The 14,255-nt window shown below is 44.8% G+C and overlaps 1 protein-coding gene across 2 annotated transcripts in view; it reads right to left on the reverse strand.

Moving 5' to 3' along the window:
• Positions 1–305: 305 nt before the first annotated feature.
• PRKAG3 (protein kinase AMP-activated non-catalytic subunit gamma 3) overlaps positions 306–14,255 on the reverse strand; it is a 90,351-nt gene continuing 76,401 nt past the window's right edge. For both annotated transcript variants that reach the window (XM_082261958.1, XM_082261960.1), the window contains one exon: positions 306–392. In XM_082261958.1, the coding sequence (XP_082118084.1) occupies positions 370–392 (23 nt within the window). In that variant the 3' untranslated portion in view covers positions 306–369. The remainder of the gene's footprint in view (positions 393–14,255) is intronic.

The following is a 14,255-nucleotide window of genomic DNA, read 5'->3' on the forward strand; positions in this document are numbered from 1 at the left end:
CCGGGGACATAATCCACAGGACAGGGGTATGGACAACACTCCACAAGGCCTAGATTTAAATAACTACCAAAGTCCATTTCTCAATGTTCACAGTGTTTATCATAATCCCATCTCCTCCACGTTCCAAAACTTGGTTCGAAGTCACGGATTGGCTTGATGGTTTTGAAGAAGCTCAAGTTAATAACCTTGATTTAAATAAATAAGGAGGCATCTCAGGGCCATCAACTTGAAATCTTCCTTCCAAGTGTTTCCGATTTGGGACTTGACCACCTCAGCCTCTCCAGGGAATTTCACATTTCCCCCGAAGCCACAGAAATCCTATTAAACTAGCCGAGAGAAAAATGTCCGATCGCTGCTCTGGCCAATCTGTCACAAGGTATTGCGGTCTAAACCTGGAAAAGAAAAAAAAAAAAGGAGTGTGATGCACAGTCATGGGAGCCTGGTGTTGTTTTTGGCCAATTTCATTTTAGGTTTTTTTTTTTTTTTTGCCTAAAGTGGAATTAGCATCGCATACTGCATATTTTTATGCTAAGTGCATGCATACTTATTTAAAAAAAATATCTATTTGTTATTAGCCCAGCAAAACTTAATTTGTTCTGTGCGAATGGGGCAAAATCAATAGTTCTTAAGCTATTTCCAGCTATTTCAAGCTATTTCCTCTACAGGTCGAATGTTATTTATTCATAGGAATAGAGTAGTTTGGGAAAATACTGCATTATCGCCACTAGATCATAGGAAATAATATTATATATATTATATCATATAATAACATTTATTTCCTATAACCCCTAGCTCCACCTTGTGGCCATAATGCAGGATATACAGTAAACCCCCGTCCATCGCGGGGGGTCGCGTTCCAGACCCACCCGCGATAAGTGAAAATCCACGAAATAGAAATACCCTATATAAATACACCCTAGGCATGTTTTTATAACTTTTACGGTACTTTTAAAAGCATTTTAAGGTCTTTAAACGCACTTTAAAACAATAGAAACACATAAAAACACATAGAAGATATTGAGAGAGAGAGCAAGAGCTATGGAAAACACAAAAATATTTAATTAATAATGAATTAATATAATAATATTAATAGGTCTTACAGAAAAAAAAAACGCAAAATACCGGGACCGCGAAAACTGAACCGCTATATAACGGGGGTTTACTGTACCATCAGTTTTGGTGAACAGATAAATGTGAAAATTGTTTCATTAACTTCTTGACCTCCGGAAGGTTTACCCCCCTTTTATGACCAGGCCATTTTTTGTGATACGGCACTGCGCTACAGTAGCTGACATTTGCACAGCCATGCAATGCTGTACATTTATGTCCTTTTTCCCCCCATAAATAGAGCTTTCTTTTGGTGCTATTTGATCCCCTCTGCGGTTTTTTTTTTTGGGTTTTTTTTTGCGCTATAAACAAAAAAATATCCAACAATTTAAAAAGAAAAAAAAACGTTTTTACTTTCTGCAGTATGTATATCCAATGATCAAATCCCACCAAAAGAAAGCTCTATTTTTTTTTTGGGGGGGGGGGGGGGGGGGACATAAATGTACAGTGTTGCATGGCCGTGAAAATGTCGGCATGTATATCCAATAAAAAAAAATATAAAAATTAAATTCATAAATTTAGGCTGATAATTACTCTGCTACAAATTTTTGGTTAAAAAAAATCCCAAAAAGTGTATAATAATTGGTCTGCAGAAAAACTATAGCTATGGCTAATTATTTAAAAATGGTGAGGTAAAATATAACCATAAGTACGGCTGCCGTCAAATTTGGTGATTACCAAACAATAAATGCGCATTATTTGTGAGGCGCTATTACAAACAATAGTGATCCAAATATAACGGAAAATTTATTTCAATACTTACCGTAATTTTCCTTTCCTGATAGAACTCCATGGCAGCACACGTATGGGTAGGCTCCGCCTCCTCTCCTACCCTATAGGACCCCACTCCCATAAATTTTTGCTCCAAGCCAGGAGCCGTGTTCCATATATAGACTACTCCAGCAGATGGGAGGGAACTCCTGCTGCCATGGAGTTCTATCAGGAAAGGAAAATTACGGTAAGTATTGATATAAATTTTCCGTTTTCCTGACAGACTCCATGGCAGCACACGTATGGGAAATAACTAGCCATACACACCCGGGTGGGCAACTGCTGGTCAAACAGAAATAGGTTTAATTTGCACCGTCAACAGACAAAATCTTTAAACCAAAATCAACTGAGGATAAAGAAGCAGGTTCAACACAATAGTGTGACATGAAAGTGTTAATTGAGGACCATGAGGCCGCTCTGCAAATGACATCTGGTGCAACATGAAGGGAAGCCGCCCAAGACGTAGAAATCCCTCTGGTGGAATGAGCCGTCACCACTTCCGGAGGAGCCAGTCCCTTGGCTCTATATGCCCACTGGATGGTCTGAACTATCCAGCTAGAAATTGTTCTGGAAGAAGCCCTCTTGCCTCTGTTCTTTCCATAAAAGAGAACAAATAGATAGTCTGACTTGCGAAAGGAAGCTGTGAACTTCAAGTATGTTTGAAGGACTTCGCCCACATCCAACGGATGGGTACTCTGGTCATCTTGAGACTTGAATGTAGGTAAAACAATCTCTTGGTTGACATGAAAAACTGAATTTACCTTCGGATTGGACCCTAGCATAGGGACCAGGACAACCCGATCAGGAAAAAATGTCAGAAAAGGTTCTTTGCAACCTAGATCACTAATTTCAGAGACACGTTTAGCCGATGTGATGGCTACTAAAAAGGCCGTCTTCATAGACAGATTCTTAAGGAAGAAGGAATCTCCATGTTCCAAAACTGTTGTTGAGAGAAACTCAAGGACTAGTGGAAGGTCCCATTTGGGGAACCTGGGTTTCCTGGGAGGTCTCATTCTTGACGCACCTCTGAAAAACTGCCGGACCAGAGGATGTTTTGCCCATGAGGTCCCCGTGAAGGCAGAGATTGCTGAGATCTGTACTCTGAGAGAGCCAACAGCCAGAGATAGGTCTAAGCCTGTCTGGAGGAACCCCAGAATGTGATGGATCTTAGGATTAGTGATGAAATCGGACTCATTAGACATGTAATCCTCAAACTTAGACCAGATCCTCTCGTAGACTTTGTTGGTGCCCGGTCTCCTGGCACTCATCATTGTGGACATTGCCGCACTTGGACAGCCAAGAGCTTTTAGTCTTTCCCTCTCAAGGACCATGCCATGAGATGTAACTGCGCTGGGCATGGATGCAGCACTGGACCCTGAGATAGAAGGTCCGACCTGAATGGCAGGGGAACAGGATCCCGAAAGCTCAGTTGGAGCAGCAGAGGAAACCAGGGCCTCCTTGGCCAAAACGGAAGAATTGCTATGATTTCTACCCTCTCTCTCCTGAGTCTCTGCAGGAACTTGAATATCACTGGGACCGGGGGAAAAGCATATGCTTTGTGGAACTTCCAGTGGTCCGTCAGAGCATCTACCCCGTAGGCTTGGGGGTAACGCCATCTCGAGTAGAATTTCGTCAGTTTGGCATTGTTTGGAGAGGCAAACAGGTCTACTTCCGGAAGAATCCCCAGAGAGATGACCCACTTGAAGGTTTCTGGATGAAGAGACCATTCGTTGTTGTCTAGATTGGTTCTTGACAGAAAATCTGCCTGAACGTTCTGGACTCCTGGAAGATAAGCAGCTGATAGATTGGCAAGATTCCGTTGGGCCCATGCCATGATCGGTTTCACTTCTTCCAGAAGGGAGGAACTGCGGGTGCCCCCTTGCCTCTTGATATATGCGACTGCCGTCGTATTGTCTAGCCGTAGAAGGACCGAGGACCCTTTCACCAAGTGACGGAAAGCCATGATGGCACGAAAAGCTGCCCGAAGCTCCAGGACATTTGAGACCAACCCGAGGGTGGGAAAGTCCCACCTGCCCTGGGCCACCTCTGACAGGCAGTGCGCACCCCAGCCCGTCTGGCTGGCATCCGATGTCACAACGATCCAAGGAACGGGAACGATCGAATGACAATTCAGGAGATTTTCCCGTTGTAGCCACCAAGACAGACTCGCCCTCATAGAGGATGTTATCCGTACAGGAGTGTCTGGATTCCCAGAGCTCCATTGGCGGAGGAAACCGATTTGAAAGGGCCTCATCCTCCACTGTGCCCACTTGACCATGGGGGCCGTGGAGACCATGGTCCCTATTATTTTCAGACACTGTGATGCCCGAAGATAAGGAGTTGACATTGCCGGTTGTATTCTGCTGCGGATCACCGGAATCTTCTCCACTGGAAGAGAGATGGTGCCTCTGGAGGTGTTGAAGAGTGCCCCCAGGAAGATCAAGGATTTTGACGGATCCAGATGGCTTTTCTCCAGATTCAAGAGCCACCCGAATTCTTGAAGGGTGGAGATTACCTGAGATCTGTGTTGCAGAATCTGTGCTTGGTCTTGAGAAAGAAGAAGCAGATCGTCTAAGTAGTGAAACAGTCGGATCCCTTTCGATCTGATCAGAGCTACAATAGCCAGTAAGACCTTTGAAAAGACTCGAGGTGAGGTGGTAAGCCCGAAAGGGAGACAGGTAAACTGGAGATGCACTTGACCCACGGCAAAGCGAAGAAACTTTTGTAGTTCTGCTGCCACTGGGACATGGAAATAGGCATCTTTTAGATCTATGGAGATCATCCAATCTTCTGGTTGCACCACTTGGCGGATAGTGAAGAGTGTCTCCATCCTGAACCTCTCTTTCTTTATGAAAGAGTTCAGATGAGTCAGGTCTATGACCGGTCTCCAAGAACCGTTTTTCTTTAGCACCATGAATAGAGGTGAATAAAGGCCTTGAAACCTTTCTTCGGCCGGAACTGGGATGACAGCACCTTGAGAGATCAGGGAATCTACGTATGACAGAAGAATTGACTTCTTTTCTTCCACGCGAGGTAGAGCCGTAGGGATGAACCGCAGAATTGGAGTTTCTTTGAAAGACCAAACGTGACCATGAGACACAGTCTTGACGGTCCACTGGTCCGTAATCGAGGCTGCCCAAACGTGCGCAAACTGACGTAGACGAGCGCCTACTCGCAACGCTTGAGCAGGCCTGATATCAAAAAGACTTTGTGGTCTCCCGACCACTAGAAGGTGTTCCCTTGTTGAACTTCTGACCTGTAGGTTGAGATCTTTTCCAATTCTTTCTGAACTCACGTCCAGGCCTGTAAGATCGAGCTTCTCTGGATCGATCCGAACTTGGTTTGTGCTGAAATCTTCTGCGGTCAAACAAACGGCGATCCTGAGGGAGGAAACCTGATTTACCACCAGTGGCACGGGTAATGGCACTGTCCAGCTTGTTGCCAAAAAGGGACGCACCCTCAAACGGAATCCTGCACCAGGCTTGTTTGGAAGCAGGATCGGCCAGCCAGGGACGTAACCATAAAGCACGTTTGGCCGTGACAGAAGAGAGCATGACCCGCGCCACCAGGCGAATGATATCAATGGAAGCCTCTCCCAAAAAGGCCGTTGCTAACCTTAGTTCATACACAGCCGAGCTTCTGGCTGCTTCTTCTGAGACACCTTTCAGTGTGGTCTCCACGTTATCTACCCAAGCCTCCATAGCTTTGGATGTGGCTGCAAGGGCTAGGGCTGGCTTGCAGGTCATACCAGCTAACAGATAGATCTTTTTGAGATCCGTATCAATTCGTCTATCCAGACCATCTTTAAATGAGACGGAATCTTCCAAAGGTAGGGTAACGTGTTTGACTAGCCTCATCAAGGCTGCGTCTATTGTAGGTGCAGAATCAAGATGCTTCACTTTGTCGGTCTTAAAAGGATATAACCTGGAAAATTTGGACGATAAGGAATTCTTTCTTTCAACTCCATGCCATTCGTCTGTAATGATTTCCCCCAGCTCATTCAGAAAAGGGAAATGATCCCGTTCTTTCTTGAGATGTTTAAAGTATTTCTTCTGTTTTGCTGGGGAGTCTGCTGGCTCTTCCCATTTTAACGCCTCTTTTACCGCTCTTACTAGCGGAGAGATCATGGCAAAATCAAAACCTGAACTTTGGTCTTCTAGGTCATCCTCACTTTCAGAGGAATCCGAGAAGCGACTCGGCTGGGAAGTGCCTGGCTCTACGTCTTCCCTCTGAGGGAGAACTGGAGTATCAGTTGTATGCCCAGACAGCCGGTTGGAATCCCAATCCCTTAAGGATTCTTGCACGATCCGCCTGACCAGGGTTTCCACTGGTGGATCTGGGACTTGTTTTTCCTTGATTGCCCGAGAATAGCAGGCATCACACAAGGATCTATCCTCAGGGACTACAGCCCTACAACCCCAGCAAGATTTGTGTGCGGGGCGGTCAGCATGTCGGGAAGACCGGGTTGGACAATCATCATGGCGCCTAGACCTAGATCTGGATCTATGGTGCCTGGATTTGGATGATGCATGGTGATGGCCTGAAGGTGATCTATCCTTTGATCCCGATGCAGGACGTTGGTCAGACCTAAAAGGGCTGAAAACAAAGGAAAGAAAAGCTCAGGCTACAGTAAGCCAGCTGGCAGACAAGCGAGAGTTAAAAGCTAAAGCTCACCTGTTGCGCAGGGACTGGCCACCGGGGGGCGGTGAGGCATCCATTGCAAATCACAGCGAGATAACCTGCAATAGGAAGGATGTAAGAACTCAATCTTACCTTCCCATAGCCGCCTTTCCCCTCCCCCATTCAAGCAGGACTGACCCAGCACAGGACTTACCAAACACAGGCAGAGACACAGCGTGGGGAGGCCGCCGCAAAAGCCCACAGACATCCCAAGAATGACAGCTCCATCAGCTGTTTAAATTTCCCGGGAGCCGTAAAGCCACGCCCCCCCCGACGCCACCGCGTCATGGAGGACCGGAAGTGGCGTGCGCACAAGCGCAGACCACTTAGGAACCAAGCCTCGCAATGAACACCCAACTGGGAATCAGGAGGCAGGGGGAGGAGCCGAGAGCGACGGCCTGGAACGCAGGAGCGCTCCAGCCGCCATACTAACCAGGAAGCAAAACGATATAAAGTATAAAGTAAGCAATACATTACCACCAATACCGACAGAAGGACCTGGAACGCTCCTCAACCGGAGACTAGCGTGTGCGTCAGGGCATAAGGGCCTCCCGCTAGTAGCAAGGACGTTTGGCCAAGCGATGCAGCCCACCTCTCATTCAGGATTTATGGCATCTTCCGGCATCATTTCAAATTGCCCGGGTCCACCCAGTAGTACTGAGATTGCTGGACTAAGGTAGAAAGGCATCATCCAGGAAAGCCACACGCCACCAGGTATGTAAGAAAACGCATCCTATAAGGTAAGACTTCTCTTGCGGAAGGAGGACAAAAAAGGAACACGGCTCCTGGCTTGGAGCAAAAATTTATGGGAGTGGGGTCCTATAGGGTAGGAGAGGAGGCGGAGCCTACCCATACGTGTGCTGCCATGGAGTCTGTCAGGAAACATAATTTTGAATCAAACACTATTTTAAATTGATATATTAACATTGTCCATATTTTCCTGTGTTCTTTCAATCACCACGTGAAATAAATGATCAAAATTCTTCTTAGTAGAAACAATAAGTGCTCATAAATAGCGTTCCGCCACCTAGGTGTGAATGGGCCACTCACCAGATAGCTACAGCCCACCAGGACCAAAATCGCTTAGAATAATTTTCCTTGTTTCCCAAGTTTAATTCAAAGATTTTCCAATCTAGATCTGCAAAGACCGTTGCACCAGCTCCCTGGGTGTAATATCAGTAGAAGCCATGATGGATATGGCGTAACGCGTAGAGGTAAATACTGTAAGTTCCTCTTTCTGCAGCTAAAAGCTGAATTCTAACCGTTCATGTGAAAGGGGCCTTAGAAGTGCAATCTGTAAATCACTCCATGTGTCCACTCTTTAAATTTTGTGCTGCAATCACCAGGTTAAAGCCCCGTACACACGAGAAGAAATTCGTCCGGGAATTTTCGTCCGACGACCGATCTGCCGATTTTCGGATTGTTAGTATGGTGCTTCCGACAACCGACTCCGACTTTTCGGCCGAAAAAAATGCTGGTGTGCAGACTATAAAATTTTTGTCGACCATCAAAACCCATCCAATTTTCGTCTTATTAGTACATGGGGATTTCGATGGGGAAAAATCTTATGAGCAAGACTAGGCATGCTCAGAGATTAAAGAACACATAGAAAGCAATCCAACACATGACATCACTTCTGAAGAAGAATTCTGTCGTACGGGAAAATTCGTGTGCAGTCTAGAGCACATTCCAACCAACAGACACCACTCTGGACAAAAGACGGACGAGCGGTCAGCGGAAATTCGTTGCGTGTGTACGAGGCTTAAGTGTCTGCTCACCTCCCCGATTAACCCACTAGGGGTCTCAGGCAATTATAAGACACGTCCGCTCTCTAGCCGGTTGCTGACCGCCGCACGACGATATACGTCGGCAGTCAGCCCCGGCCAGGCAAAGTGGCGTATATATATGTCACTAGCCTGTCACTTGCTTGACAGCCAATAGCGGGCGAGCGCTCCCCAGCAAGTCCGTGCGTGTGACCGGCGGACCCGATGTCCACCGGTCACTCGCCGATCGTCGGTGCAGAGGGAGAAAGTCAGGTGGCTGATGTAAACAAGCCGCCTGTCATTCTCCCCTGTGTAGAAACAGTGATCATACGTTTCTACTATGTAGGACCGTTGATCACTGTTCCTACACTTCAAGCCACAGCCAATCACAGTTAGAATCACGCCCCTAGGGACACACTTAACCCCTCCCTCTCAAATAAAGTTAACCCCTTCACTACCAGTGTCATTTTGCAGTAACAGTGCATATATATAGCACTGATTACTGCAGTAATGTCACTGGTACCCCTTAAAAGTGTCAAAAATGTCAGTCAAGGGTTCGATCTGTCCGCCGCAATGTCGCAGTACCGCAAAAAAATCGCAGATCGCCGCCATTACGCGTTAAAAAAAAAACACCAAAAATGACAGAAATCTTTCCCTTATTAAACGCAATAACGTTTGCGCAAACCAATCAAAATACGCTTTTTGCGATTTTTTTTTTACCAAACATAGGTAGCAGAAAACAAATTGGCCAATAATGTTAAAAAATTTTGATTTTTACATTTTTTTGGGGTGAATTTCATATAAAAAAATTGGGAAAATATTGTTGTTTTTGCAAAATTTACGCGCTTTTTTTCTTTATAGTGCAAAAAGTAAAAATCGCACAGGTGATCAAATACCACCAAAAGAAAGCTCTGTTTGTGGAAAAAAAAGGACGTCAAATTTGTTTAGGTACAGCGTCGCACAACCGCGCAATTGTCCGTTAAAGTCATGCAGTAAAAAAAATCGCAAAAACCCCCCTGGTCAGGAAGGGGGTAAAATCTTCCGGGGCTTAAGGCTCGGTTTCCACTAGTGCGACTTGCGGTGCGACTTGACACATGTCAAGTCGCACAGCAAGTCAAAACCCATTGTTTTCAATGGGGCCCGTTTCCACTGCCGCGGCTTCAGTTGCGGCGACTTCAAAAGTAGATCGCGCACTACTTTTGAGCCGCCTTCAGTGTGACTTCCCTCTATATATATGAGGGACAAGTCTCACTGAAGCCGCAGTTTACTTTCGCTACGAAGTCGTGCTAGAAGTAGCACGACTTTGTAGCCGCACTAGTGGAAACCGAGGCTAAGTGGTTAAATCACTCCACAATACTAGATGTTGCTCCAAATAAACACATGTAGAGATAAAGAAAAGAGAATCCCCAATGGTGCAGTACCTAAACGTTTATGAAGCAATAAGACATACCCCAGCTTCAAATATTAAACTCACATTTATTATATTAAAAAACTGCTTAAAATTTACAAATCCAAGATGATCACATATGTACAGTAAACCCCCGCTCCATCGCGGTTCAGTTTTTGCGGTCCCAGTAATTCGCAGTTTTTTTGTAATGTTATTTTACTATATAAATCATTAAAAATTAAATATTTTCGTGTTTTCCATAGCTCTTGCTATGTCTCTCAGTATCTTTTATGTGTTTAAATGAGTTTCTATTGTTTTAAAAGTGTGTTTAAAGACCTTAAAATGCTTCTACACGTACAGTGACAGTAAAATAAACATGCCTACAATGCATTTTAATAGGGTTTTTCTATTTAGCGGAATTTCACTTTTCGCGGCTGGGTCCGGAACGTAACCCCCGCAATGGAGGGGGGTTTACTGTAACGTCAAACCTGTCCACCTCTTGGGACCTCTATGCGTTACGCCATATCCTTTTACTGATATTACCCCCAGGGAGCTGTTGCAATGGTCTCTGCAGATCTAGATTGGAAGATCTTTGAATTAAACTTGGGATACAAGGAAAATTATTCTAAGCGATTTTGGTCCTGGTGGGCTGTAGCTATCTGGTGAGTGGCCCATTCACACCTAGGTGGCGGAACGCTATTTATGAGCACTTATTGTTTCTACTAGGAAGAATTTTGATCACTTATTTCACGTGGCGATTGGAAGAACACAGGAAAATATGGACAATGTTAATATATTAATTTGAAATTGTGTTTAATTCAAAATTGTGTATATTTGGAGATCACTATTGTTTGTAATTGCGCCTCACAAGTAATGCACAAAAGTTGTAGCATTCACAAACTTTAGGATATATACTGGAACTGTTTTTTTTTTAATACTAGTAATGGCAGACATCAGTGACTTATAGCGGGACTGCGATATTGCGGCGGACAATCGGACACTAACACTTTGTGGGAACCAGTGACACTAATACAGTGACCAGTGCTAAAAACATGCACTGTCACTGTATTAATAACACTGGCTGGGAAGGGTTAAAGGGTTAAATGTGTGCTTAGCCTGTGTTTGTGTGTGCGCTGCTTTTACTGGGGGATGTGATGGATTTTATTCCCTGCTTTGCAGACAAACAAAATCCATCACATCCCTGCTGACAGGATAGAGCTCTGCCTTGTTTACGTAGACAGAGCTCCGCCCTGTGTGTCTTCCTGATGACCGGTGGGTGCCGGTGGACATCCATTGACCGGCACCTGCTGATCGGCTCCTGCTTTGACAAATCAGTATATGATCTGGCACAGGAGAGCCGCTCTGCCGCCATATAACTAAGTTATGCATTTGGCAAGGGGTTAAAACGAATTTGTAAGCGCCCTAAACTGATGTGTAAATCTAACACTTCCGATTATGAATTACCTCTCACAGAGATCACAGAACACCCCCCCCCCCCCTCGACAATACCTTCAGCTCATTTTCTCTTCAGAAGGAACAGGGCGTCCTTGTTTAGGCATCATCCAGGGTCACCATCTACTTCCTGGACTAAGTTGACAAAATTATGTCAATGCTGGTGCCTGTAAAGTGCTTGTCTGTCTTCATAAATGTCTGACACAAATCAGCCCCTGCTGCAGCATCTCAGCTTGTGACTTGCAACAATGTTACTATGTTGCAGTCAGATAACTGGGGGAGGAGCGACTGAGGAACCCCCCCCTGCAGCAGATTGATGGGAACATCTCAACCCAAGGAAAACCACTGGATTGGAGCCCACTGACAGCTTTTTAATGATGAAGTGGAACTTTTTGAAAAACTGATGCTGAACATTGTGATATGTAAAGAATGTATTCCTGTCTGTGAAGTTACTAACAAGTTTACTTTAAAGCCCCGTACACACGTACCGATTGTCGGCCGTAAATATTCGGCCGCCGACTGATCGGCCGATTGTAGGCTTGTTAGTACGATCGTGCAGGCATTAAAATTTTTGTTGGCCGTCACCAGAACGGCCGATTGTTCGCCAGTCAGTACAGAATTCGCCCGACAAACAGCAGATGAGCAAGACTGGGCATGCTCAGAGAAGAAAAAACACACGGAAAGTTAACCATCACATGACATCACTTCTGCAGTCGGCTGTTGTTGGCCGACAAAATTCGTGTGCAGTCTTTAGCACTTTTCAGCCGACAGGACAGCACCGGACAAAAGACGGCCGATCGTTCGGCCGACATTCGGTACGTGTGTACGAGGCTTAAGGCCCCTTTCATACGGGCTTTCCGATCAGGTCCACCTGTCAGTTTGTCAGGCAGATCTGATCAGACCCTCCATGCAGCCCTATGGAGCGGCGGATGTCAGCGGAGACATGTCTACTGAAACCCGCTGCTATCCAATCCGATCCTGTCCGCCAAATCCAGGCGGATGGTGACCCTATTTTTCATCCATCTGGAGGATCGGATCGGAAAGATCGGGCGAAAACGGACAGGTGGTCCGTTTTCACCCGATTTCCCCATAGGGGAGAGCAGGACTGTGACCTGTCATCCGCCTGCTCAGCGGGAATCAGCGGAGCGAGTCCGCCGAGCCGACTGCTCATGTGAAAAGACCCTTAGGCTGCTTTCACACTGAGTTTTTCAAGCGCTTTTGCAATTACAAAAAGCTCCTGAAAAGCTCACGAAAAATGCTTTAAAATCATTAAATGTGTTCACTCTGGGGCGGTGCTTGCAGCATTTTTGGGGAGTTAAGAAAACCGCACCTTCCAATTGAAAGCAATGAAAAACTGCACCCACGATGCATTTTTGGTGCAGTTTTTGAGTCACATGTACTTTAAAAACCGCACTGCAAATGCTGTAAAATCACGGCAAAAGCGCATATGCAACGCGGATCAGTGTGAAAGAAGCCTAAAGTGTGTATGTTTTAAGCCGTTTTATATCTTTTTTACTTTTTGTGTACAATCTTTGTGTGGCAAAAAAAAAAAACACACAGTATGTCGAAAAAGGTTCCCATACCATTATGTGTTAACTAAATCGTACAGTAATAAAGCTTGCTTTGCAGCTCCCTTTGTCTGATTAAACCCTCAAACAGAGCCCTCGATAAGAGAAGAGTCACTGCTCGGATTAAGTTCTGAAAACTATGGTCTTCAGCACAGCAAAAAAGTAATCATGATAATAGTGTGAAAAGAAGACCAGAGCTCCACCTGGTGGATGAATAGAAGATTATGTAATATTAACGTGACAATTAACATTTTTTTTGTGACTAAAAAATGTTTTTGCTTTTTTCAGTCCTAACTATAATAAAGAAAGAAAAAAAAAAAATATATATATATATATATACACAACAACTATACATTCCTATTAAAAACTCTCAGAAGCCAGGAAGTAATTCCAGAAAGCAAAGACATTTCAGTGTGACATAAAGAAGTGATGTCATCACTGAGGGATGCAGAGTTTACACAGTGCGCCAACACTAAACATTGCATGCAGTGCAGCGAAAGATAACAATGTTTCTGAGTTTTGTGTCTGATTCAAAACTACCCTGAATGTAGTCATTTTATCAGGTATGATGAATCAATCAATAAATGCTAAATGCCAATAGCGAAAATGGGTTTTACTCCCATCATCTGATGACCAATGCTGACACAGCAGAGGTACTCAGAAGCCTAGCTCCCCCTGCTCCCTCCTGCCAGCAGTGACTCTCTTATGTCCACAGCTCTCCTATTCCCACGGCTCTCCTATGTCCACAGCTCTCCTATGTCTCTATGTGGAGATATAGGAGAGCTGCAACGTCCTGGCAGTGGTAGCTTTGTCCTTATAGGATTATCAGCCCACTGTGATGTGAATTTTGGATCAGCGCATAAATTGGTGATCTTTATTGTTTCTGAAGTTTACAAGTAGAACCTCTGTGTTCCACCATTTCATCTAATCACCTATCCAGTGTCAACTCTTAAAAGCCTTGAAGAAGAGGGGCTTTAAAGACTGAAACGCGTTGCCTATGGCTCTATATCCTGTTGACGAATAAAAATTACGGTTGCACCGATACTTTTTTTTTTTTTTTACTGCCAAGTACGAGTACCAATAATTTTGGTCAAGTACTCGCCAATAACAAATATCGATACCTTTGCATTAGCGACTTCAGCCCATACAAAATTGAATGGGCTCAAATTGCACTGCAAAAAAATTGCATGTTATTTGAACAGGAATGTGGTGCGATTCCTGTCCGAATTGCATTGGCTTTCCCACACCGCAATCTGAAACAAATGGAAAAGGAGGAGAAAGGTGCCAGGGAGCCCAATATAGTGTAGTAAGTCGGTTTATTAATACAAATAGTACTACACTTACAAAAGGCATGTCATGATCAGATGAGTCCATAAGCACTGGCTGGTTTCATAGTTAGTCAGGTTGAAAAAAGACACAAGTCCATCTAGTTCAACCAAATAGTGGATGGCATGAACTGCTGGAGGCTAGGGGGAGAGAGCTGCTGGAAATGCGGGGAAGACAGCTGTGTAAAATTCAAGACTTGCG

This window comes from Pelophylax lessonae (assembly GCF_965119305.1).
Source record: "Pelophylax lessonae genome assembly, chromosome: 6".
NCBI lineage: Eukaryota > Metazoa > Chordata > Amphibia > Anura > Ranidae > Pelophylax > Pelophylax lessonae.